This window comes from Trichoderma evansii, assembly GCF_050947405.1.
Source record: "Trichoderma evansii strain SZMC 28006 chromosome Unknown GGI43scaffold_39, whole genome shotgun sequence".
Classification (NCBI taxonomy): domain Eukaryota; kingdom Fungi; phylum Ascomycota; class Sordariomycetes; order Hypocreales; family Hypocreaceae; genus Trichoderma; species Trichoderma evansii.
The window spans coordinates 24,157-50,729 of NW_028145167.1; the positions used below are offsets into that span (position 1 = coordinate 24,157).

The 26,573-nt window shown below is 42.8% G+C and overlaps 9 protein-coding genes across 9 annotated transcripts; 5 read left to right on the forward strand and 4 right to left on the reverse strand.

Annotated features, from left to right (window-relative positions):
* Positions 1–619: 619 nt before the first annotated feature.
* On the forward strand, positions 620–1,614 carry GGI43DRAFT_431968 (uncharacterized protein; the record flags this gene model as incomplete). The annotated part of the gene is made up of 2 exons (XM_083209500.1): positions 620–900; positions 957–1,614. 2 exons carry the CDS (start codon positions 620–622, stop codon positions 1,612–1,614), a joined length of 939 nt encoding a protein of 312 aa, XP_083055273.1.
* Positions 1,615–3,387: 1,773 nt separating this feature from the next.
* Positions 3,388–5,402, forward strand: GGI43DRAFT_418719 (Zn(II)2Cys6 transcription factor domain-containing protein). The gene is made up of 4 exons (XM_083207579.1): positions 3,388–3,512; positions 3,663–4,238; positions 4,293–4,436; positions 4,496–5,402. The coding sequence occupies exons 1-4, from the start codon at positions 3,453–3,455 to the stop codon at positions 5,354–5,356; spliced, it is 1,641 nt and encodes a 546-aa protein (XP_083055274.1). The 5' UTR covers positions 3,388–3,452; the 3' UTR covers positions 5,357–5,402.
* A 984-nt stretch (positions 5,403–6,386) lies between these two features.
* On the forward strand, positions 6,387–7,578 carry GGI43DRAFT_388810 (uncharacterized protein; the record flags this gene model as incomplete). Its single annotated transcript, XM_083204114.1, has 2 exons — positions 6,387–6,746; positions 7,363–7,578. The coding sequence occupies 2 exons, from the start codon at positions 6,387–6,389 to the stop codon at positions 7,576–7,578; spliced, it is 576 nt and encodes a 191-aa protein (XP_083055275.1).
* A 1,032-nt stretch (positions 7,579–8,610) lies between these two features.
* GGI43DRAFT_426507 (uncharacterized protein) lies at positions 8,611–9,412 on the reverse strand (the record flags this gene model as incomplete). The annotated part of the gene is made up of 3 exons (XM_083208659.1): positions 8,611–8,751; positions 8,796–9,163; positions 9,217–9,412. The coding sequence occupies 3 exons, from the start codon at positions 9,410–9,412 to the stop codon at positions 8,611–8,613; spliced, it is 705 nt and encodes a 234-aa protein (XP_083055276.1).
* A 4,261-nt stretch (positions 9,413–13,673) lies between these two features.
* On the forward strand, positions 13,674–14,938 carry GGI43DRAFT_418725 (NmrA/HSCARG family protein). Its single transcript, XM_083207580.1, has one exon. The coding sequence runs from the start codon at positions 13,891–13,893 to the stop codon at positions 14,839–14,841; it is 951 nt and encodes a 316-aa protein (XP_083055277.1). The 5' UTR covers positions 13,674–13,890; the 3' UTR covers positions 14,842–14,938.
* A 470-nt stretch (positions 14,939–15,408) lies between these two features.
* Positions 15,409–16,803, forward strand: GGI43DRAFT_426509 (uncharacterized protein; the record flags this gene model as incomplete). Its single annotated transcript, XM_083208660.1, has 1 exon — positions 15,409–16,803. The coding sequence occupies one exon, from the start codon at positions 15,409–15,411 to the stop codon at positions 16,801–16,803; it is 1,395 nt and encodes a 464-aa protein (XP_083055278.1).
* Positions 16,804–17,029: 226 nt separating this feature from the next.
* On the reverse strand, positions 17,030–18,238 carry GGI43DRAFT_279868 (glycoside hydrolase family 12 protein). The gene is made up of 3 exons (XM_083201213.1): positions 17,767–18,238; positions 17,360–17,712; positions 17,030–17,305 (listed from the first exon to the last, which is right to left on the reverse strand). The coding sequence occupies exons 1-3, from the start codon at positions 18,108–18,110 to the stop codon at positions 17,256–17,258; spliced, it is 747 nt and encodes a 248-aa protein (XP_083055279.1). The 5' UTR covers positions 18,111–18,238; the 3' UTR covers positions 17,030–17,255.
* A 2,247-nt stretch (positions 18,239–20,485) lies between these two features.
* Positions 20,486–21,787, reverse strand: GGI43DRAFT_279873 (Alpha/Beta hydrolase protein). Its single transcript, XM_083201214.1, has 3 exons — positions 21,423–21,787; positions 21,205–21,334; positions 20,486–21,146 (listed from the first exon to the last, which is right to left on the reverse strand). The coding sequence occupies exons 1-3, from the start codon at positions 21,564–21,566 to the stop codon at positions 20,719–20,721; spliced, it is 702 nt and encodes a 233-aa protein (XP_083055280.1). The 5' UTR covers positions 21,567–21,787; the 3' UTR covers positions 20,486–20,718.
* A 2,069-nt stretch (positions 21,788–23,856) lies between these two features.
* On the reverse strand, positions 23,857–25,608 carry GGI43DRAFT_418732 (uncharacterized protein). Its single transcript, XM_083207581.1, has one exon. The coding sequence runs from the start codon at positions 25,450–25,452 to the stop codon at positions 24,139–24,141; it is 1,314 nt and encodes a 437-aa protein (XP_083055281.1). The 5' UTR covers positions 25,453–25,608; the 3' UTR covers positions 23,857–24,138.
* Positions 25,609–26,573: the final 965 nt, after the last annotated feature.

Sequence of the window (26,573 nt, forward strand, 5' to 3'; positions counted from 1 at the left end):
AAGTTGCTTTGACCAATGAGAGGAATGATAATGCAGCGTTTGTTCCTTAGGATACGGAGATAGTACTGATGAGCAATTAACCCTAGACATAGTCAGTCTTGTAGACACAGTCAGTCTTGTAAGGCATCCCGAAATGAAACCGTAATCCGCGGAGCCCGGCCTACATTTACGGAGATGGGATTAAAGACCCGAAACTGGACAACAGAGACGAATAGACTTCCACGAGGAAAGGGAATGACTCAGTTTACGGTGCGTACGCGTACTCTATGCGAAGTGTCTCCTGTTCGGAGATTTATCTACGAGGTGCGACGAATTTCCCAATGCCTAACGCTGCAATTACGTATGAGCTAAACCATCGCGGGTGGGCATTTCGGCGCTAAGCAAAGTCTCATGGCTACGCATTTAATCCTTGTAAGACGGGCAAGAGGAAGATGATGATTGGATGGGAATGGACGAAACTCAGCGATTGCCTATTTCGGAAACTTCCCTGTCTTCTGATTTCGTAGAGTCAATCTAGTTCTTTCTTACAGCTATATGAAGCACATTGCTTTCGTACAAATCGCCCAGGCTTAAGCAATTTCTTTTTCCTGTTTACATACCTCAGAAAATTCGCACCGATATGGCTCACGTCACGCTGAGTGATGGCTTGGCCATTTGGGAGCTCGTCTACTACGTTGTTACACTCATTTGTAGCATATTTGTATCTTTTCGACACGGACTAGCGCGGAGTTCGGGCTGGATCTTTCTCACGATATTCAGCATCATCCGTGTGATTGGTTGCTCTGCACAGATTGCAACGATAGCCGCCACGTCGGATACTCCCGAGACCGTTGCTACCATAGCTGGCTTCTTGGGTCTATCGCCGCTCTTGCTGGCCACACTGGGAATTCTCTCTCGAGTGTTAGCATGAACCCAACTATTCTCATTGTGAAGTCTCGATAGTTAATTGCTCGCAGATACTATTATCTTCTTGAACGGCCGTACAACATTGTCTTCAATTTGTTTATTGCTAGAATTGTTCAACTACCGGCTGTTGTTGCCCTCATCCTCTGCATTGTTGGCGCAACATCGGCAAACACTGCATCAGACATTGTGAACCAAGATACGGTAAAAGCTGGAGTAATTGTGTACCTGGTTGTCCTGGTTCTCCTCACCCTACTGACAATAGGCGCCAATATTACGCGTTGCATAGCAAAACGGCGCAGTGAGAGTACAATGTTGTTTGTCGTAACACTGTCATTACCATTCTTACTTATTCGCATAATTAACTCACTTCTTCTCATCTTCAACAAACAATTTCAAGATTCAACAGCAGAAGGATCAACATCATCTGTCCTCATAGAGCTGTTCATGGCAAGAATCGAAGAGATGATCGTCGTTCTCCTCTATTTGTATGCCGGTCTCACGCATAAAGCTGTCCCGGAAAGAGATCATGGCAATCGAACCAATGAGGAAAAGCTCGCGCATCGGGCTGCTAGGGGAGATTTTGGCGGTGGCAAGTTAGGGGTAATATCTCTAGCAGTCGCAGCTGCCAGCGCGAGCTTCAATAGAGAGCATACTGGTGATCAACAAGATGCTGAAATTGGGTTGAGGCAGCACCGTACGACGAGGTAAGATTTGTGATCGAAACGCTTTTTGATTGACACTAGACAAGGAAAAGTGTTAGAAGACAGGGAATTACAAGATATATCTCTTGATACCATGCGAGATTTTTATATGGCTTAACGCTAATACAAATTCATGAAGCATTATTAAAGAGCCCTTCTGGTAAAATAAAGGGGCATATTATCAAGTTAGTAACTATTATAAAATAATTATCCAAAAACACAAGATTTTCTTCAATTCTAGACAGTATTTATATAATATTCATTTTTCTAGACAACTTTGCAAAGTATTTAAATATTATTATAGAAAAACTGAAATACTATTACTAATTTAAATTATAAATTATATTACAGCACATGTTATACATACAGTATAAGCGCTTAGCAGGAAAGAACTATATTATAGCATATATACTATAAAAATGCTTTAATATAGCTAATTACTATGTATTACAGTTAATGGCCAAAAGTCTGCGAACGCTACGCCAACTCACACCAAAACCTACATAATTTAAAAATCAATAAATAAATCTACAAAATAGATACAGCATAATTTTAATATTATAATGTTTTAAAAGACATTAATTTATTATTTTTCTAAGTTTATTTAATTATCCTACCTGTTACGACCCGATCCTTATGGTCACAACAATGGGCCTACAGGGTAGGACTCATCGGATTAAGGAAAGACCGATGGTCCAATCAGGGTGAGCTCGACGAGCTCGACTTACGAGCCATACGAGCTCATGGACTTACACGCTCGACCAGCTCGTCTCACGAGCCTGACGAGCCGTAAAAACCACGAAGCTCAACTGGATATATAAGTTCAGTCTTCACTCATTTTAAATAACTTAGATAGCCAGTTGTTAACACACTAATCACAATACGATTGAAGTGCGACTCACTAAGTCTTATTAACCTCAGTGGTGACTGATTGTTATTGCTTGCTACTATCGCCCATAGGTCCCCTAACTCATCCGCCAACATAAACTTAGACCTCAGGTTTGTCCCTTGGGAATCCCTCTGTGTTACTAATCCGATTTAGGAATCTAGTGACCAGGTCGTCACACTACCTAAATTGGAGATTTTAATAATGGTTGAACTTGCGTAGAATTCTGCTCATACAAACTTAGGTGTATTTTTTATTTTTAGCCGTTCGCAGACTTATGTCCCCTTATTGTACCTATATTATAGCTGATAATTGCTATATTATACCAAATAAGCGCCATGTTAAAGCAGCTGAGGTATTGGTGTTGTACCTGTAGCTACTCTATTGTACAAGCCCCGTCGTTTTAGATACTACATAATTACGAAGGATACTCGATACCACGTGAGTAGATAAATGCGGCAAACGGTGTTCCTATCAATTCTCTTGCCAACAAGAAATCCGGCATCGCACCTTGATGGATTCAAATATTCTCTCTCGCCAACTTCTTCTAGTTGTCTTCTGCCGCTAATTTCTTACATTATGAATGTTATTCCAGTGTAAATAGGAAAAATAGCCTTTAAAAACAGCATTAGTCTCATCGCTCCGGCTGTATTTGCTAAAAGAGCGATACCAATGAGGCTTAGCCATTGACAGTGGCGCGGTTGCAATAATGAAATCCACCAATTATAAGTATGGAGCTCGGATATAACGGAACGGTATCCATTGGAGCCCTATTCTACGTAGCGTCGAGCTGGTTGCCCGAAACGGATTTGCTTAAATAATGGGGATGGCGGCCCTGCCACAACCAGGGCATTTGTCTTTTTATTCAACAATTAACTTCTCAAAAATTCCCATTCTCAGTCAACGCATCGCTTTCTTCTTCTGGAAATTTAGCGGCAACAATATTCGCATCAAATATCATGGTTTATTGTGGCAAGCCAAGTGCGGCGTGTGGGCGCTGCCGACTTCGCCGCCTGAAGGTTCGTTTAAACCGCACAAGCAGGCTGAAAATGCCGTGCGTTTGAGACACCAGTGACATTTCGAGATACGAATTTGACTTTGTTGTCACTAATTAAGGGAACAGCTGGGCTAGGGTTGCAAATCTACGTGCTAATTAGCAAAATTTATAGTGCGATCATAGGACGCCTTCGTGCACTCAGTGTACGCGAGCTGGGGTCAACTGTCCTGGATACCGAAATCTGCTAGACCTTAACTTCAAAGATCAGAGCAAGGAAATTATTCGCAATTATCAACATCCTGCACGCAAGAAGCGTCCTATCTCAACGAGCATTGTACAACCTCAGACATCAATTTCAACTGGAGTGCCTGGAGAGTCGGACGACTCTAGAGCATTATGCCACGACAAGACGGCTTTCACTATTCCAAAGGCCAATCTTATGTACCCCGAGCAAGACATTGCAAGAAGCTATCTCTACGTTAATTACATGACTGGGGGCCCCCGTTGCGGTCACATGTCATATCTTTTGCCGCTCATGAAGGGCTCACAAAATTCGGCAATTAATGCGGCAGTAAACGCTGTCGCATTAGCGGCCTTATCAAATATCCGGCTTTCTCCCAAGACCATGCTGAAGGCACAGCACGAGTATACTGCGGCCTTGTCTAAAACCAATCTAGCCCTTAAGGACCCATCTATGTGTAAGACAGATGATGTACTGGCAGCGGTAGTTATGCTTGGCATATTTGAAGTAAGTTGGCTCTAAATGGTCAATGCATTGCTAACTAACCGAGAGGGGGGAAAGGTCATGACGTGCACTGACGGCTCATTTATTGACCGTTGGGTGAACCACATGGAGGGAGCAACAAGGTTAATAGAGGTTCGTGGATCAGAGCAACTCTCTCGGCAAGAGGGGCTAGATTTATTCACTCAATTACGTGCTCAAGTGGTGAGTTTTAATAAAAGCCAATGGCATTCAAAATATTATGCTCATATCAGTCAATCTAGACCATTAGTCGAATATACCGGGAACAATACAGCTCATCAGTTTTTACTAAACTAACCGAAGACATCCAACTGGATCGGAATCCCGATGAGCAAATTCTAGACCAGCTTTCCACTGTGGTTACTCGATTAACGGACTTTTGCGCCAACGTGAAAAATAGATACCTCGTAGAGCCTACGGAGATCATTCGCACAGCTCTGAAAATAGATGCAGAGCTGGTGTCACTGATGATCAGCGTGCCTCTGCTGTCAAGATATGCCACGGTTGCCGTTCCAATACTCGATGGGCAGCCTATCACCCGTGCTGTTTGGGGTGATAGCTATCACATATATCACAGTATTTCTGCAAGTAGTATGTGGAATAACTACCGCGCAGCTCGTATCATTATTCAGGAGCTTATTGTTGATACCGTCGAGGACATGGAGATTTTCACAAACGATAACATTAACTCTCCGCAACGTAGCAGCTTGGCAAGTCAAGCCCGACAAACTGCTCTTCAGCTGGTTGAGGATATATGTGCTAGTGTGCCTTACAACTTAGGTATGGAAATAGAACATTCCGGATACTTGGAAATCTCTACTCCAGGTGCATCTGTTGGCCATGGGTTGGACCTGGCGGGCATACTATCATCTTTTCAAATCACCGGGGCAGGCGGTCTCACAACCATGTGGCCTCTCTTGGTCGCTGCGAACTCAGGAGTCGCGTGCAGCGATCTTCGCAAATGGGTTACAAATTGTCTGGACAAAATTGGCCATTCGATGGGCATTAACCAAGCGCTGGCTATGTCAAAATTGATACAAGATGGGGTTCAGACACGGGCTTTCTTATCGCCGGATTATCAATCTCAACACTGTAAACTATAGAATATTGACACAACTGTATATAACTTAGCTTTGTATTGAACATGAGCTAGACTTGTTCAAATTTCTATCAGTCACGTACTCTAGACTAGAACGTGACTTATATCTATATTTTTCACACCGATAATATCATTTGTGTTTTGAATTAAGAAATCCATTCGATACCGTGCATGGCTGCCAGATTTATACACTACCGCAATATCACAGTGTTTAGCATTCGATGTCTGGAGCATTACTTCAGTTTCAATGTAGATCTATAATAAAGGGAGTTAGCTTTGCGGTCTCATGCAATGCAGCTATTCCCTTGAGCTGGGTAACGATGTGTTGTAAAAGGCTCTCTTTAAAGACAAACTTTCGGTATACTTCAATGAGAAGAAATAGTTACCCAGTAAACGAGCTATATAATGTTTGTTTGCAGGGCTTGATAGATCGCAGTATTATTGTAAAGTGAAAATACTAGGTACCTATTTGTTGGATAAAAACGGGCCCTACTCTTACCAAGCGAGGTTACTATCCTTACATGGGACTACTCTTAACACTATCTTACGCTCCAGCTCTCGGGCTAATGAAACTACTATGCCGACAAGCCGATTTGTGTATATTTTTCTTTGTTATATTTGTCTGTATAATAAGCTAAATTTGTATATTACCTTAAATAGCAATTGCGTATAATAAACTAGAATTTTGAATATGCATAGCTGGAACTAGCAGTAACTCTATAATTCCTTAAATGTAAGACTTAATCTTTTTACGCTGCTCTCCTTGATATTAATATACATTGAGGGTAAAAGGGAATAAGCCAAGTAATTTTATGACGGTGGTAGAAAAAACAGCAGCAGTAAAAATAATAAAAAGTACTAAAAAGAATAAAAGTAATAACAATGCTGTTAAAGTGTAAATAAATTACTGTATTACATTGAAACTCTAATCAAGAAGTCGGGAGGCGGGAACTGTCGTATTTGTAAAATCTATGTAATTTACTGCGCCACAAGGTGTTTGCAAAAATCCACAACGGCCGCATCAGTATCAAATCATGGGCTGGAACTTTTACGAGCGGTCCACTTTGACCAATTCTTTCGCTATCTGTACTCATAATCAGGATACTTTGAAGTTCTACTCCAACTTTACTGCCCAAAATTTCCCTTTCGCAAATGGTCATAATATTGGCAAGATAGGAGCTAGAGCCATTGAGCAAGATGTACATCTTAGCTTTAAGAGCCGCGGTATGGATATCATTGGAGGATATGAACAATCGGTAAGCCTTGTGAGCGGCTTTGGTCAAGGTGGCGATGTGGGTTCATTCACGACGACTTATGGCCTGATGGCTAATAATGCCGTTGAAGTCACAGCTGTTGGAGAAGTTCATACCAGCAAACAGTACAATGGCCCAGAGGTATTTCGGGCCAGAAGAGGCGGGGGAGGCAGTACCTTTGCTGTCCTTACCAAACACCGCATCCAGGTTTATCCTCCTTACCAATCCATGTTTATACCTTCATCGCGAACCTCACCGAGGTGGAACTGTCAAGTTATATACCTCAATAGTCTTCTGGGGTTAATCCCTTTTTGCTGTTTAATAGGAAATATACAGGACCATTGGCACGAAAAGTAAAGCTCTTTATGAGATTCTAATCTTCGATGCCCAAAATTAGGGCCAATGGTCCAAACAACTGTACTTTCCAGACAAGATATCTGTTGTCTCGTTTTGCCTCATATAGCTAACGGCCCCAAGTTAAGATGAGACACATAATCCTTTTCACAGCTGCTAAGCAGCAAAACTGATCTATGCATTACTGCGCACGGATATTCTTTGTAGCCAATTATGCAGTCTATCTTGCTGTTACTGCAGCCAATGTTAAGGTCGCTGAGCTGTAGGGAATTTATCACTTCTGAAAAGCCGACTTACTCCTCGAGAGGCAGTTACTGTCCTTGACACAATCGGCTAGCTCATGGACGGAATTATTCAAGGTATGGTAGCGACGAAGAGACTAGTCAACCTCACAGGCACCTAGATCGTGGCAAAAACTCCAGTCGCTGAAATCGATCTTGATCAGTCGACATCTGTTCATCCAGCATGGCGAAGAGCGCCTTATTACGTCATCCATGTTGAAGAGTGGCTAGAGGTGATGAGTTATTATGGTTTGAAGCATAATATAAACCGGCTTTTGAAGCTGTTAGATCCCTTGAAGAAACTGAGCCCCGATGCTGGTGCTTACTTTATTCTGTAGTCTATTCTGTTCCTATTATGAGTAATGAATTCGATAGCGATTATACAGCAAACGCTCATTTAAGCCATTGCTAGCTGGATTCGATGAAACACTTTATGAGCTTATTTGTCTTCGTTAACCCCTGGCACATGAGCCTTGAGTACAGAGATTTGGCTATATCGCTACTTTCGGTTAAACCTTGTTAATTTTCACGATTTTGTATTATCTAAGAATCGCCTTTGCAGCAGCTACTACAAAATCTTACTAGGCCTTTTTCTTACAGCTATTTGTCTAGAAAATTATAGGGACGGCTTAAAGGGCATCGACGTTTAAGTAATTAGCTTGTAGCTATAAGTACTATTACTTATAGTGCTATAATATAACGCTATCTTGCTATAATATAGCACTTATCCACTATATTACAGCGACTTCTGAAAATAATACAGCACTTTCTTATTAAAATATAATGCTATAATACAGCGCTTATTAATTATAATACAGCACCTATTAACTATAATACAGCGCCTATTAACTATGATATACTATCGCATTTATTCATTATAATATTATAAAATGGCGCTTGCTTATAATTGTATAGGCCTAGTAATTAATGATTATAATATAATATTTATTTATTATATAACACTTATAGTAAAGAAGAGTATACTTAGTAAGTACTTATATGTGTTATATTTTTACAGTATATACTTTTATATACTTGTTTTTTAGTATTACTTTCAGCGACACTAACCTTTAATAAGCTAAACCCCACTTTTCTGGATGCTAATTCCTCAAACGTGGATGCCTTTTAAGCCGTCCCAAATTATATATGCCCCTGGCCATGATATATAGAACTCCATCCCAAGCTCCAGCACCCTCCATCTCGCAGACAATGATGTCGTACGCAGCAGCAGTTCAATGCTGGTTTTTCCCACTCTTCCGGACAGCATTGCCTTGAGCTATATGACCAATGAAGACCACCGAGCTAAATTTGTCATTCTCGATCAAACGTTCTCTCACCACAAGCTCGGTCGAGGAGACTTGTAGGTTCAATTATTTATCTAATGCCACCTGGTGTATTTTCAAGAAATATTGAACCCAATTACTCGTTCCTGTTATCTCCTGTAGCTGTTTTAGATGTTGCCTGACGGTACTGTCGTTCAAAGTCAAATCGCTTGACTTTGTCTCATTAGCCTAAACGATCAAAATAAAATATCGCCAAATTAATGACAGCTCACCTCACGGTCTTTCCAAAGTGTTGCGCCAAAAAAAGCACTATTTTCTTTGCGCAGCCCAAATCCATTGAAAGAGCCCTTTAAACTGCATTTGACTCTTGACGCGGATCTACATTGCTCGATAAAAGCCTTCCAATGGTCCTCGACGCTGGTTCGGCTAATTTGGCTAGGTTCAATGTCGGTGACTTTAGGATCGGATCTCATTATGTGAAGATACGGCGAATCAACTGCTATGCGAACGGGCATCTCCTCTGGCGACTCGTACAGCTGAATATCAGCTGGACCGGTGAGGTATGGCAACATGGATCCTTTGAATGCAGCGAAGTCTGTTGATTTAATGAAGGAATCAAACCCCGAAATATCCTGCCATTCTGTATACGGGGTGTGAACTTCTCTTTCTAGTGATGCGTTAGAGCAAACTTACTTAGAAGAAGGTATATACCATCTTGACTACCTCCGTCTTCCCCTGTGACGTCAAGATCTGATGCAATATATAGAGACTCCAGTTTGGGAAGTCCAGAAAATACCCTGCCAAGGACATCCGGTAGCTTAGAGTCAAGCTCTTTGCGTACTTGAGGATCTGGTTGAACGGTTATGAAGACAAGTTCCGTGATGGACATCTTGGTGGAGAGAGTTGAAGTTAATGTAGTTTAATATACTGGCAACTTAACAGAATAATTGATCCTCTCCCAACCAGCGACTTAGTCATATTCATTTAAGTTCCTTCCTGACGTGGACGTCCCCATTTATATACATACAGTTTGGCTGAGAAAACAAATACTCTATACACCGATGCTCAAAAGCATCCTCCTCAACACCAGTATGTGGGATTGCGGAAATTGGTGGAGCCAGGCAGGCATGTGACTTGATGGCTTGCGGAGATGTGTGGGGCTACGATGACATTGCATTTGTGGAGATAGGCCTACCGTATCCAACAATATCAGGCCAAAAAATTGCATAAAAATTAATCTATTGTGACACATTTGTCCTTGAGTATTCAATTCAGCCAAGACGAGACATTATCGTAAGAACTCGGCCTACCATCGCTGGATAGTGGCCGTCATAGTCTCCATTATGTGATAAAGCAGTGCAAATTTTCAGTATCGCCATTGAGGGAGCTTCAATCCATAAGCGACATATATACTCCTAGGGATGCAGATTAAGTTAATAATCTCACTGTGCTAAGGTCCTTGGAAGTAGCCCTTTTACTTATGTAGACTGCAGAATATGGTTGTTTATGGAGCATGCTCTGGGGACCAGTTGTTATCATTTGTTCCCTATACCCCCCTGAAATGATTATCATCCGACAATAGCATATTTTATTTAAAATCACGAGTTTGCTAATACAACTCACTCTAACGCGGTCTCAGAGAAACCCTTGGCTGGTAAGATTGTCTTCATTACTAGCACTAGCAGTGGCGTAGGCGAACATGTCACCTATCAGATAGCAATGGCTGCGGCTGAGCGAATAGGTCTTGTTGATTAGGACAAGTCTTGGAATTTCTCAGAGCGAGATGAGTTTACAAAAGTCTACAACAAGACAAACTTTGAGGATTTTGCAGCCTATATCACTTATGGGGAAGCTATTCAAATCAAGTCATCTGGTGTACCTGATATTCTGATCAATAATGGCGGCGCCATTCCCGATAATCGGCCCTTCGTTAAAAAGGGCCTGAAGATTCGGCGGAGTGGATTTAAAACTATTATCCTTGGCATAGCAATTGTGACATAATACTCCGTATTCTGTCTGGGATAAGCTCAAAGAAATGACTACTTTTGTTCTTAATGTAACAAGCATGGGTGCTCATATGCGATTTCCCTTGGTGGGTTTTCGGGATACAATGGGAGTAAGATACGAGAGCTCGTATTTTTGAGTGCATTCATTTTGAGCACCCTGAAATATGATTCGTCAACATAGATCCTAGGAAAATCCAGTCGGATGACTTTGTTAAGTCAAAAATCCTAGTATCTTCCACCAGATTGGCGGGCGGGGCCCTTACCGGACAGTTCTTAGTCTGGCTTGCCTCCGAGGAAGCAGATTTTCTTTGTAGCAGAATTATGTAGGTAGAGTGGGATATAAGCAAATTAAAGGCCAAGAAAGAGGATATCATGAAGCAGAATCTGCCTCTTACTACTATAGAGGGATTTAAAAAAGAATTTAAGCATTATATGTTCTACATAGCTGACGAACAATGGGAGATGCTATCTACCGAATCACAGGCTCCAAATCTCGAAGATGGTCTACAGATCACACTAATAAACTAGGCTAAAAACCCCTATCTTCACAGACAATCTTCTTATATTGCTCTATATTATAGATTCCTCGCATTCAACTAGAATCAAGTGTTAATGGTGCATGACAGATGAACCATGTACTAATACGAATACGCGGTGTTGGATAGAATGAGCTTTGCCCTTATTCGTACTCGCATAAGGAATTTCCCCCCCCCTTGCAAAATGAATTAGCTTATGCCTGTAACAGATTGTCTTGTTGCGCAATACAATACAAATATGCTACAAATTCAAGGTTCTCCAACCGGTAAACCGAACACAAGACACAAGAAAATCTCCATTTCATCATCTTAATTTTGGGTTACTTTGAAGCCCACCTGTCGAGATCATGGAAGGACCGCTAAGCTTTCTCGTCTGGATGCTCGAGGCTTTGGGAACTCTCGTCGTCTTTAATCTGCTCCGACAGGCACTTCCACAAAACAAACAAGAGCCGTCTACTGTATTCCATCTGTTGCCTTTTATAGGCAATGCTGTGTCGTACGGCATAGATCCTCCTAACTTCTTCAAGAAGTGCCGAGCCAAGGTAAGCCAGATCTTTTACTCTGCAAATCTTTCACATTTTCTATATAGAATAAATATGTTAAGACTTGCAAGCACGGAGATATTTTCTCATTTGTTCTTCTTGGTAAGAAGATTACGTGCTATTTTGGCATCGACGGAAACGATTTTATCCTCAATGGTAGCCACGAGGATCTTAATGCCGAAGAAGTCTACGCACCTTTGACGACGCCAGTCTTCGGCTCTGATGTCGTGTACGATTGCCCCAATTCGAAACTCATGGAGCAAAAAAAGTTTCTCAAATTTAGTTTAACGCAGCGAGCCCTTGAGTGCCACGTTCCGCTTATCGAGCAGGAGGTTATCAATTATATCGGAAGCGAGAATTCATTCATGGGGAAGTCTGGCACAATCGATGTCTCAAAGTCATTGGCCGAAATTACGATTTTTACTGCCGCCCGAGCTCTTCAGGGTGATGAAGTACATGAGAAATTGACGGCCGAGTTCGCAGCATTATATCATGACCTCGATATGGGCTTCCAACCGATTAATTTCTTGATGCCGTGGGCACCACTGCCACTTAATCGCAAGAGGGACGCCGCACATTTCAAGATAAGAAGTATATACATGAATATCATAAAGGATCGCCGAAAAAGCGGATTCAAAGACGGATCGGACATGATATAGAACCTGATGAACTGTAATTACAAAAATGGCACGCCAGTCCCGGACAAGGAAATAGCACACATCATGATCACACTACTTATAGCTAGACAGCATACCTCATCTTCAGCTAGCTCTTGGATAATTCTTCATCTTGCATCGCGCCCAGACATAACAGAGCAACTATACCAAGAACAGGTTCAAAGGCTCGGTCATTGCCAATCGAAGTCCCCGGGACTCCCTATATTACACCAGACAAGGTTCTCCTTGCATCACCCCTGGTAACCGCGCTAAGCAATGAATTCTTCCCTAATGCCGAAAAATGGGATCCTCACCGATGGGAAAACCCGCAATCGGAAGCTGGTACTAGAGAAAATTTTATATCCAAGGGATTCAAGAGCCCATATCTGCCATTTGGCGCTGGTCGACACCGGTGCATCGGCGAAAAGTTCGCTTATCTAAACCTCAGCGTCATTGCGGCCACTATGGTACGTAATTTTCGGCTCCTTTTACCAAATGAGGGCAGGAATTTTCCCCAGACGGACTATTCGTCTCTATTCTCTCGGCCAAAGCAGCCAGCTCTGGTTTGTTGGGAACGCCGACATCAGGAAGATAACGGGCTGCCCTTATGTAATGCACAACAGAAGTAGCCATTACCTAGCCTGTAACCTACTGTAAGTAGCTTTAGGTATTCATTAATGAATCTAAATACTCATGTGAACAAAAAAAAACGTACAAACAATTATGATACTGTCCTCTACCTAATTTACTATATAAGAAAAAGACGACCCATTTGACTTGCATATACAGTAGGCGCTAGCAGTTTTACTTCCCCTATAATTTATCCTTATGTGGCCGGATCTCAGGTTTTGCGGGATACTGTTCTATACCATGCGTTGACAAATCTGCACTTAGCGCAGCTTTGTTAGAGCTGATTGCAAAAGCCTCACAAGGCTCGGTAGCTTCTTCCAATGGACTTATATGACAGGTCGATGCTGCTAAAAGAGAGTGTGCGTCTATTTTTTTCCCCGTAAAAGCATTGCAGCCGTCGCCGTCGAGTCTCAGCCAGAGCTACCCTGAAGCAACGGCCGCCCTGCCGCTCCGAAACCACTTCACTAACCAATCGGGCTCTGGCTGTGTTGGCTGCGTTGGCTGCTAAAGGAGCATAGCTCAGAATCCCTGCCTGATACATCTAGTTTACCATGGCGAGGTAATTCATAACCGTCAACAGACACGCACGCTGGAAGTAGAAATAGTGTGTTACCGTCAAGCTACAGTGGGGCCTCTCATTATACCATTATACCACGAGAAGAGCATTGTGATTGAAGCGAAACTGTCTTTCAGCCTAGGTGCGGACATTTGTGGAGCAGGTTAACTTCATTCTTCCGCACACTATCACACTTTTCATTGTAAACCGAATATATAATCGATCGAATTATAACGAACAGAGCGGAATTAGGTGGATCGAAAGGAAAAAGGAGATCAATTGAGGCCATCCATTGCTATGGTGAAGAAGCATGGAGATTCAGCATTACCTCTCGTTTTGTGATATATAGTTAACTAACTTATCATTACCTATATTAAGACTTATGGATCGCACCGATGGCAATAGAGTCCTTATTTTAACTTAGCACTAAAAATCAGCGTCATGACCAGACAAATCACAGTTATTGGCGCCACAGGCATCCAAGGGGGTTCTGTCATTAGAGCCTTATTGAAGGATGGCACCTACTCGCTGACAGCCATCACTCGAAATAAGTCAAGCGACATAGCGAAAACCCTTGCTTCAAAGGGTGTTCGTATTATTGAGGCTGATGTTGATGATCTCGCTTCTCTCCAGGTAGCATTTGCAGGAACATCCATCATTTTTGCCTCCACCAACTTCTTTGAGTCGTTCGTCAAGTGCGGTAATGAAGAGGCCATCGAAATCGAGACAAGACAAGGAATCAACATTGCCAAAGCTGCAGCTGCGACGCCAACGCTAGAGCACTTTGTCTGGTCGACTCTACCCAATACCTACCGCATCAGCGATGGCCAGTTCGCTGTCCCTCATTATGTGAGTAAGAATAGAGTCAACGATTTTATTAAGGCGAACTCGGCGCTCCTTCAAAAGACGACATTTCTCTGGGTCTCCACTTACGCCTCGAATATGAACTACCCATTCTATCAACCGTTTCCGATCCCAACGACCGGGAAGAACCGGTACATCCAGGTCCAACCAACCCCAGCATCTGTGCAATTCCCACTTATTGGAGATGCAACTGTTAATATTGGACTCTTCGTACGTGCAATCATCGAGCAGCCTCACAAGACGCTTGGCGGCAAATTTGTTTATGGCGTCACCGACATTATGACGGCCGGAGAGATGCTTGCAACGTGGGCATCGGTGCATGGCGTCGAGGCAGAGTACGTGCAGGTAGACAAGGAGACATATTATAGCCTGTGGCCGCTATGGGGTAAAGCGATGGGTAGGATGCATGAGTACCTTGAGTGGGCTAAGGAGAGTAGCTTCTCGGGCGAAGACGTTATTCTCTCAAAGGAAGATCTTGGCATCATTGGGTTGAGGGACACGCGGACTGCGTTTGCTAAGATGATTTGACTAGATTTTGGAAGGCAAATATAGACGGATAGAGCCATAGTTTGGAGTACCTAGTCACAGCTGCTGGCAGCCTAAATAGAGCAACAAGTAGCCTGCATTGGCAAAAGAGAAGCTGGTATGCGCGTACGAACCAAACCATGTACGTAGTACAATGCGCACCCAGGTAATTACACTGCATATTACGAGGTGCTCGTATTCGTACTACCACGTAGGCTGCAACGAAAGTCTTTTCGAGCATTGGAGAGGTCGGTACTCCGTAAAGGCGGATGTGTTGTAGGTAGTTGATCAGTTAGCGGAGCTGCTCTAGACTTACATTAGTAATACAAAGCCTGACCTTTGGGCGCTGTGGCCCCTCCACTGCTTCCGAGATATGTTTGGCCTGATTTGAACATTTCCGCTGTAATTTTATTACGGCGTCAAAGACGTTATCATTCAATGTCTCTCCGAAAAAAGGCGTGTGCTGCCTGCGTCGCTTCAAAACGACGATGCGATCGCTCGCAGCCAGCATGTTATCGCTGTGCCAAGCAGCACTTGATCTGTCAATACCCATTACCGTCTGCGGGAGTTATGCTTGGCCCCCGTATAGGTATCTCGGACGGCTCAGTCTTGCTGTGTGACAAAACGCTGATCTCCGGTTCCGCCTTCGACAATTTTACGGGGGATAGCTTCTGGGACATACCAGGTCCTGAATTGGATTTTACAATAGCGCCGCATTTAACAGCACCCTCCATTTCGCACTTGGACACGGAAGACTTGGAATCTTTTGGGGAAACAACGCTGCAAAATAGTACCTTAACCAACCAGTTCCACCACCCTGCCTTCGAAGAGAATGTTAGAACCAGGCATACTTCCATTCAGCATAATCAGCCGGCAATATCGGGTCGACGCGGCACATCCGAAGGAGAAATTTTTGGCATATCCTCTTGTCGACCCGCAGCTATGCAGCAAAACCAACTTGTGCTGGCTGACCCCTGCTTTGTGCCTATGTTGCATGATGCAAATAGATGGACATTCTGCGCTAGCAAAATGGTCTCCTACATTGGTAGATTTGCTAGAACTGCATCTACCGACTTCATCACGCCGTACAAGCTACAGCCCCCTCTAGCGGCTGCATTAGGAGTATGTGCCGCTCATAAGACTCTGACTGGACCTGGTCGTATGGTTCTTGATAAGCTTATTGAAGCTGAGATAGACAATTTGATTTGGTATGTGCCACAAGGAACATCCCCATCGGTAACTGATCTATCAACCTCGGGCGATTTCAAGAATTGTTTTACTCTGGCGAATGATTTGCAGCTCTTCAGGGAAGAACTTGCTCGGGTGCAAGCTATGACGCTATATCATATCATGAGATCTTTTGGCAGTGACGCTACACAGAGGCGTCAAGCCGCGCAACATGAGCCATTGCTGGCAGCTTGGACAACATCGCTGCAAGAACGCACTCATAAATTGCACTGTACAATGGATCAGAATATACTGAACTGCTCAGTCTCGAGCTTCTCAGATCCTCCTAGACCAGAGCAGAGCGCTCGGGTAACTAAAAATGGACAATGTAGCCAGCTCGACAATTGCAGCCTTGATTCTGGTTCACTCAGAGAAGATGAGCTTGAAAGTGCACATCGTACTATTCTAATGTCATACTTCGTACGAGCTGTCTATACGGTAGTTACATTTGGGATTTGTCCTCTGATATCGGATCTCGAGTCTTTGGCGGTATCTATTCCGATGAGCGAGAGAGGGCAAAGACAAGGTTTGGGAACTGGCAAGAAGCGCACTTACCGTCCCTTCCCATCCTTGGATCTCCAAGCGTGGGAAGATTCAAAGCTCTCATACAAAGAGTTCCTTGGTCTATGGGAACAGGGCTACATGTCCACTTCGGACTTGGAAGACGATTATACACAACTTCTGTTGGTTGCATGTAAAGGAATTGGCGTCCTGTCTGCTGGTGCTGGCGCATTTTGAATATACTTTGCAGGCTGAAGATCTTTCAAAGCAGCCCCTCTCTGCAGCGGGATCATCCTAACAGTAGCATATTACCTCTGCCGATTGGGAGCCCATTTTTCTTTCAAGTCTTAACCAAGACCGCGTTATGAAGGCAATAGTAGTACATCAGCGCGAAAGGCGATAGCTTCTGCAGTCTTTCCAAAACGGGTGATTATTGTAAGCAGCGGGTCTGGACTTGCTGTCATTCACAATCATTATCTTATACTGGGCTTCAGTCATTCCACAACAGTTGTTTTGTATTGGGCTATGGTATAGATTTATAAAGAGTAGTCCATGTAGTCAAGTGGTGGTAAGGCAATGATGTACACTAAAGTAGGGTTAAAAACCCGCCAATGTTTACAATGTGCTTGATAGAACAATATTTGATTGGCAAGATACACATTACGTTTTCCTGCCTTGTCTCAGATTACTCAAGAAACGGAAATTGAGTATTGTGTAGTTGTAAAGACAGCATTCGAACCTATGAGAAATGTTAGATTACTTATTAAATTATTGTCATAAGGAATTGAGTCACCTGTAAATGGTTCTGTTCCTGCCTGAAGACTCGTGACCACCATGCTGGTGCTTACACCCTGGCTAGATGTAAGATAGTTAAAAAACAGCTTTATGTCGCCATTCCAACTGTTTATATTACTGGGTGCCACAAACGAGAATACTGTAGTGCTACCATTTGGGCCTTTAAATAGTTGCCACGTAACCCCGTTGATTGTCGGCGTAGCAACTGGTGTACTTCCTGTGCTAGAGATAGGGCCTGCACCGCCGTATTTACCGAGCCAGATCATTATCTCATACTGATTCGCAGAAGATGCAGATGGTGCAAGCCATAGATCATAGGACACATCAGCTACAAGATTAGATCCACTATATCTATGATAGAAGTCAGCAAGATTTATTCAAAATCTTCATGTTCTGCATACTTACTGCCAATTCCATGATGATGGGATGGTTTTTATCCCAGATAGTGCTTTGTTAACGCTCTCTAGCGCAACGTTGGAATACGATTTCACGTTTGAGCTCCCGCCCGCCCAGGTCCATGAGGTTGACCACGAGACTGAATTGCCTTGAAGGGAATTAAAAGTTGTGCACTGTTGTCCAGAAGTGGCCGTAGCAGCTCCCCAGTTGTTGTGGTATATGGTATACGGGCCTGCTTGTTGGCTTCCAAAACTTCCACACCAAGTGGTTGCCCGCTTTTCAATTGTAGACACAGGGCTGGCTACAGAAGAGGCAATGAGCCATCCAGAAATCAAGGACAAGTTGAACTTCATGCTTATTTTGCGAAAGCTTTGATAGTAAAACGAAGAGTATATATCACATCAAAGCACTTGTTTCCACAAGATAAAACATAGAAACTTTGGAGTGACTTTGAGCCGTATATGTAGCTCTAAGCGCTGCGAAGAGTCGTGTGATTGATCAACAGGCATGAAAGGTCACATCCGACGGCGAGTTTATCCGCCATTTATTTGTTCCAGCAAAAGAATACCAAGCGTGATCTACACCCGTATCGGAGAATGCCATAACCGTACTAGCCGTTTCGGTCCGCAGTCTTCTTTTTCTAATTTACAAGTTGCGCACCAATAGCTTCAAAACGGTTAATTGCCAGATTTTCTTCCAGTAGAATGACTTATTCACCTTCCGTGCACGGTTAGATAGACAAGGGCTTATCCAAACAGAATCTTGATTCTCGTTTCCCAGCCCTAACACAATCCGGATAGTTGTTGGCATGGTTTTTCTCGGACCATGCGTGGCATTTACACCACCACCATCAACTACGGACAAAAATCCCGAGTTGCATAACTGGGGTGGTTTAGGTGCTATTTTGGGAACACGATCCATATATCCACATCTCTAATTTGTCCGGGCTGGAACACTCAAGTGATTATTACTCCGTTCAGCCAGGAGCAAGCTTCAAATGTCGGACGCGTAAATCTAAAGTCTCTTCCCCATTGTGCCCGAAATAAAACATATTCGCAGCACTGAATTTGCCTTGGGGAGTTTCATTTGCCCTCCGACTGTGTCTTTCAACTGTTTATATGTAAGATTGAAGCTATTTTTGATTTTCTGCCTTACAGCTTGCTCGCTCACAGGCAACAGAACGCCTCCACCTGTGGAAGCTCATTTTGTTAGAAAAAGACTTTCTCTAAGTCTTTAAGTAGTTGCCAAAGCTTTTAAATGAACATCATAAAAACAGACTATAATTAATAATTAGCTCCTTGGGCCACTTATAATTTATATACATATCGGAAATAATGCATCTTTCGTCTTAATAACTGTTTCTTACAAGTTGCAAGTTAACTCTACTGATGATAAGGCTGCAATAAAAGATTTATTCGGCTAATCATAGAAGAATTACTAATTACTTCATCTCAAATTGAGCCGGAGTAAACATTTGGCATATCTCTAAATGGAGTAAACCTTTCTAAGAGTTGGGTACTGGACGCTTAGATGGATGTTGGTTAGAAAAAGAAATTGATCCTGCTATCGATGTCAAAATTTCTATCTGGGGCAATTAAAGAACATGAAATCAACAGTTTAAGGAAGGTGCCAACCGTGGTAATAGTAACACAGCCCTCTCTCTCGAGACACGTAGTTGCACAAGTAGCTACGTCCTTTATGCCGAAGGAAGCGGCCAGCCCGAATCGCGCCACCCATCAAGAAAGCCCTATGCCAGTCGTTAGGATGACAACAGGAGCCATGAAACTAGCTTAGGAGCCGCAAATGTATAGGCCAATATGGGACGCCATAGAGTTAAATTGCGGATTGTGAGCTTGGAATGAAATTTGCGATGAGACTTGGCAATGCAGAGATCGTCATCGTGTGGTATCGCAAGTTTGATATAGAAATGGGAATTTGGCTAAATGATTAAGTGGATAAGGCGCAACAAAATAAGCCTCGCAGCTCCACACGATTTTCAATCTCAACTGCATACCAAACAACGGAGCTGATAGGTGCGGCAAAGCTGAGTGGCAATCAGACGATTAAATACCCCATAAAGCGGATGAATTTGTACCAAGTAAATTCACTTAGTAAAGTGTGTTACGGGGCACGTTAGAGACGCAAAAGTACTCCCTTGATAAAAATCTTCAGAGCTATGAAGTATGAATTAAGCTTTCTTTTTGTACTGCTTACGAATAGCGGGAAATCAAATTTAACCCTTTGAGATATACCTGTCAAAAGCTCCAAACGGTGCGGTTGCGGAAGGTGATGGCCGGTGCCAAGACAGCCCCGCCGCCTACAATTTTTCAGACGATGGTCTTTCCTCGATTATTGCATGCCACACCAAACGCTTCGCTAGGAGGAGGATGCGTGCCGCGTTTCATAGGACTCTGACTAACTTTGATCCAAACTGCATGCATTTTCACGTAGCTGGCTATAGTTTAAAACCAACCCTATACTTTCCTGTTACACACGAACCTCAGAAGGCTCACGTTGGGCTTGATCGCGGTCGTTTGAGGCATGTTTGCTCATTTGTCTTCCTCACAGCTAGTTTACGCAGAGTATCCCGCCGCATAGTCAATCTTTACAGTAGACTTCAATTGTGTGGTCCTGTAGTACGCCTTGCTCCTGAAATGGATTATTTTGCCAAAAGTTTATTAGACACGTTTTGATCACATTAATAATGATGGTGAAGGTCTCGGTCGTGGTAATTATGATCGGTCGACTTCAATTAGTATGAACTGCGAGTAATGAAATGCGACATGAATCCGGTGCTCCAGAATCCTCCATACTGACTTGCGTATTAGTTTGCGCCATCAGCAATCTACGTGAATTGCAATATAACATACGGATGTGCCCCAAATTGATATCTCTTTGTTCATAGTTTGGTATTCTGGAAATCTACAAGGTAATTATTAGCCTGGCGTCAACTGATACTCGTTATCTTGTCAAAAAAAGCCCTACTCCTGGAACCACACTTGGGCAAATTGCCAGATGGTCCGGGCAGCCTGCGCGGTTGTGTTTTGTGTGGTTTCTAGTGGTCGAGGATCCAAATGTCGCGGCCATGAAAGTCGCGTTCGTATTGAATTGCGAGCTATTGTTCTGAAGCGGTGTAAAAATCGGCGGGCCAGGGTTCGCAACGTTCAGAGTTCCGTTTTGGATGGTCGCGTAAGAAAAGCTGGTTCCCACTGGCTGATCAATGTACAGCATGTTTACATTATTATTCCAGGAAAACGGATTCAGAGTTGTGCTATTCGAATCGCTATTTATGTTGCACGGAAATCCAGACATGGAATCCAGGGACGTATACCCCGGACCGCCACCAAAGTAAATAGCCGTTGGCGCATTTGCCGCATCATGCCGTGATTCTAGCCAAAGAGTTAATGAATTTGCTTTTAATGAAAGTAAAGGCAGTGTTTCCCCTACCAAAGTACCAGAAGAACAAGTTGACATCAAATGATGCATGTGTATGCTCAACGTGATTCTGAACTGATGTTGGAAGCGAGACGTAGCCGCTCCATGCCTTAACACCAGGAGTGACCTCGCAGATTGACGTCTTATAGTACTGCTGCGTAAGTAGGAAGGTCTAAACAAGAGTACAAGGCAAAGTCTGTTGCTCTGGGTCCGTGGAAGAAATTATGTACCTGCTTGTAGTCAATGGACGCGCCTGGCCATCGTTGAGATAGAACATGCTCAAGTCCTGACGGTGAAGGTGGAAAAGTCGACTGTGCTAGAGTATGGCCTAAGCCAAAGATCCCCACACTCCTTATGATTTTTAATGACTCCATGAGTAGGATGCAGAGGAGGGTAAGAAAATGAGGATGAGAAAATGATAGATGAATCAAGGAAATATGAACAGATGCACAGCGGAGAACTTAATCGGGGGAAACACATTCAAGTAGGATTCGGCTCGATTCTTATAAGTGAGTCTCAATAAATAAGTCCCAATAAACGAGCTTCATTTCCATAAGTTGACGCAGGGTCGATGCTGATAACACGAGCTTCCTTTCATTCCTGCACGCCAGGATAATCGTCTGAAGACTAAAACCAGCTAATTTGACAAGTTCTGTGTAAGAACACAAATATAAGCCTCGTTACCTCTGAGCCCCCAATGCTACGAACTGCATGATGCTTCAGCCCATGCTTCTTGCTTAGTGGTAGCAAGGCGCAAGAACGGTCTGCATATCAAGCGAATTGATCTTGGCCCTTTTGCTGAATTGCGTATTCAGGTCTACACAGTAGTGTAAAGTGGCTTTCGAATGGCGAGCCCGCCAATAAAATCGCAGCGAGGCAAAGAACGGCACAACACTAACCACATCTCAAACACATTCAGATGCTGCAGTAAATAGTAGCATGAGATATTAGCCTTGATTCCACGCAGCAATCTGTACTGTAACAGTCAGCCATCCATGTGGGGCTTTATCCACATTCAACATTCAGGCGTTGTCTCTATTGGCGACCTCGCCATTCGGATAATTAGCCCAGCACCGCCACTTATCGCTATTATCTCTTGGGTCAATGATGCACAAGCCGAGATAGGGGACTAGTGCAGTGGAAGTATACCTATGTGCTGCCTCACACAGCCAAGTTATTATTACTTATTACGGGTTAATTGGGTCCGACTAAGTATTCCCTCGAAATATTGGATGGTGAACTTTGATGAAAACCCCTCCACTATTTGCCATAATTAGTTAAGAGATTACCAAAGATGGTTAGGGAATTACTTAATAAAGAAAAGCCCACGGTCCAACTTTTCGAGAGAATGCGGTATTGTTCATGTGTGTAAGCGTGATGCCCAGCTACCTTTGCGCATGCTAGCTTTGCATGCCCGTCAGCGATCCTCTGGCTCTTGCTGTTGATTTGTTCTTTTTTGTATGCTCTACAACTCACATTGTTTCTTCACCGAAGCCCATCATCGGCTGGCTCATGGTCTTAATTCACGTACCACAATTGGCGCAATATCTTTCACTAATGTTAGTAATTCCTGAGTATTTGGCTTGCAAAATGATGGATAGTCTGGCTTCTTCTCAACAGCCTCATCTCGACATCACGAGCACAAGATCCTTACTCGCTTCGCAGGTTTTTGTCAGTTACATTCACACACGACCCGTTATACGTAAAATAGGAAAACCCGGGTCAACCAAATACATTTCTAAATCTATGAGCTCTGAACGTTCGCAATGAGTTCTAGTCTCAGATGCGCCAAAGTGACCCATTTATGAAAAAGATCAGTAGTGAGCAAAAACAACGTTTGATCTAACTTTTAATATTTGCCGCTAAACGTGACACTCACCCTTTGCGCCACCAACCTTTGCAGTCCTCGTGGCCCTTCCTGCATGGCTAACGATTGCTTCATAATCTGAATTTTTACATTTATAATGCCATCCATACCGTCAATCTTAGGTTGTGTCCATCTATTAGCCGTCCTTAAGTTTAAAAGCGAACAATAACTTTAGGGAAAAGTTATCCAGCACCCCATTTCTGTTATCCAGCACCCCAAAGAATTCCAAGAATAAATATTCTTATTAAATTATAATAAAACAATATTAAAAAGCTTATATATTATATTATTTAACATATATTACATATAAAAAGTATATTTTATATTAAATTACTAATACTTTTAATTTAAAAATATATTTTAAAATAAATTAAAATATAACTTTAAAAATTAATTAAAAAATAAATATTATATAAGAAATAAAAAATAAAAGCTTTTTTTTAAAAATTTTATATATTAAAATTTTAATAAAACTATTTTTTTTAAATTTATAAATATATTTAATATAAAATTAAAATATAAAATTTTATATATTAGTTTTTAATTTTTAATATCTTTTATATAAATATTTAAATAAAAAATATATAAAATTTTATTTATAATATATAATTTATAGCATATTATAATATATTACAAATATTTTTTTAAAATATTTTTTTAAAATTATATTAATATTTTTAATAAATTATTAAAAATATAATTTATATTATAAATACTTTATATAAAAAATTAAAAAAAATTCTTTTATAAAAATATTAAATTTTAGCTTTTATATTATATATTTTATATATATATTATTTTTATTTGTTAATGTTTTATTTTGAAATATATAATTTTAGATTTATTTTTAGGGTGCTGAATAACAGAAATGGGGTGCTGGATAACTTTTCCCTAACTTTATGTTGTCTTGGTTTGGATGATGCGGGAAATGATATATCCGTTGCAACATGCAGAGTTGCAGATAGATAGCCGTCTTCCTCAAATACCGCCACATCTGTGTTTTGTACCCGACAATGTTCTGGTATTACATGAACTCGATTCCAAGTCTCCCACGCTTCAAGTTGAAAATTTGGCTCTGCTCAGGCGACCCAAGAGACCTCCATTGCTCTTTCCAAATATATCGCCTCCGTTTGTTTTAGTGGTGAAAACTCCTGGTTATGTCTAATATCTCCAAAAAGTACATGCTGCTGCTCTTCTACTTCGATAATTTTTAGCGACAATCCAGCAGCTGCATCACTTCTCCAGACTCCTTCGCGTCTCTTGAGTTTCTCTAGCATCCACACACACTTCCTTCTCAGCCGAGAATGTCTACACTTTGATCCAGCCATATATAACGCCATGATCAAGCCAGGATTTATAGACACCGACGTTAGATTCGAAGCTGCTCGGCGGCACAGATCTTCGCTCAGAAGGATAACTCGCTCAAACAAGGCTAGGTCCTGATCAAATCTCATTTCTGGGATCGGCTCACGGAGCCGATGGAGCATGATGTAGATGAACGTATGGTAGATACGTATTGAAAGCGCATAGATCATATTATCACGCTCAGCTCCAGTTACCAACGGTCTCGTTTCCAGTTTCTGAATGCGAAGCTTCGACTCGAATTCGCTCATGTCAAATTCCCAAGCGCGCAAATCGTCACCAAATTTGTATTCCTGGACAAGAAAAGATGCCCACGGCTGGTTGTAATTGACCATCAAAATCCTGGTGAAGGCGTAAATGCCTTCAAAAGCTTGTCCATACGTATCAAACCCTCTTTCAAACATATTTTGCCGACCACCACCATAGCGAAGCGCCGCTATATCCTCTCGAACATATGGCGCAGCCACATCCATGATTGATAACCGGTCGAGATCGAGCCGAACTAGCACATCAGCAGCGCGTGCGGTCTCATCTGATTGATCAACCTCCACAAATAGCTTTCTGCCGGCTATAACATGCATTCTGGCATCTCGAGTCCTGCCCAGCGCACCAGCGGCGGCACCTAATAAGATGCTAAGCACCAGCATCGACGATGGGTGAGACACTGTCTTGGCTAGGGAGATAGCTTGATGGTAGTGCACCTCAGAGAAACCCCTAAGCTTGGCTTGATGTAAGGTATGAGATCGTTCACCATCACTTCCACCGTTGCTCTCTGTCACATGCCAAGCCTGCTGCAGTGAGGCCAATGCAATACATGCCTGCCACAAAGTAGGTTCATAATGCGTCAATTTTAGAACCATCTGTGTCCAAAATTGTGATGGTGCAAGCAAAGTTACTGACGGGATAGTCCGGGAGCGAAAAACGTCGAACAGTCGGTATTCCAGAGACAGGCGAGATCTTTCATCCCCCAAACAGGTTTGAGTTATGGCAAGAGCCGCTGGAGCTTGTGACAAGGGCCGCGTGAGCACCATTGGCACAACTGCTTGTCTTTGCTGCTGCAGTAGCTTGATGTGTTCTGAAATCGAGCTACCAGGATGCTTAGCAATCTCAACTAATGCACGGCGAGACAACGCGATATCCACCGGAAGGTAGCCATCGCATCGTCGGCCGGTGGAGATACATCTGTGGCAGTTGGGCTTAGTCTCATCACACTTTACACGTCGGATCCTACCCAGTTTTGAAAGTCAGTATTTGAAAGTATTACTGGAAAAAAAGGGCATCTAGGCTACCTACCGACATGTAGTGCATCCTCTCCCAATAGACCGAGGCATATTGACTTGCTACAAAAGCGCTGATACAGTTGTTGTCTTACAAACAATATAATATCAGGGACAAAATTGATTTAATACGATGTAGAATTCTTAAAGGCCGCACTACAGCTATTAATCTTATCTTATTACATTATTGTCGAGACCCGACTCTTGTTTGCTTGTCTGTTTGTAGATTAACGACGGTGGCTTAGTCGAAATCCTTCCCAGGTTCTCAGCCGCCGCCTGCTGTCATTAAACAGCTATCCGAGACGCTAACTAGCCCCCTACTGCCTAACGAGACGAGAAGCTTATGCTCGTACAATGCTATCCAACGAGCTTGCAGTCATAGTTGTGGCCCCATTCAAAAGCTATTTTGACTTAGATATGCAACGACTTGTCTGACTTGGTCTATATATTACGCCCATCGGAAGAGTTGACTCGGGTACATGTACCATTGATTGCAAATGGCCCTCCTTCACGTGTATGCGCTTTGAGGGACACACAAATCATTATTCCCCTCTGCCAATGGCATCATGCAATTATCTTTGGTCTCGTAATACTCCAATTCGAAAAATCTCCGAGCGCGTGCCCCTCCTGCCGGCGAGCAGCACAACTGCTGCCGCGGACAATGAGGATAGCCATGGCGATATCCTCTCCGCGCCGGGTCCTGACAGGGGCAACAATAGCAGCCACTAAATCGGAACCTCGCGCCGCATCACTACTACCACCCTCAGCCTACTGCTGCTCCTGGTTGTCGAGTTTGACGCAAGGCTTCTCATCATACCCATAAGCCAGATCCGAGGGCAAAAACTACCGCAGCTTCTACCTGGACGTTGACGATA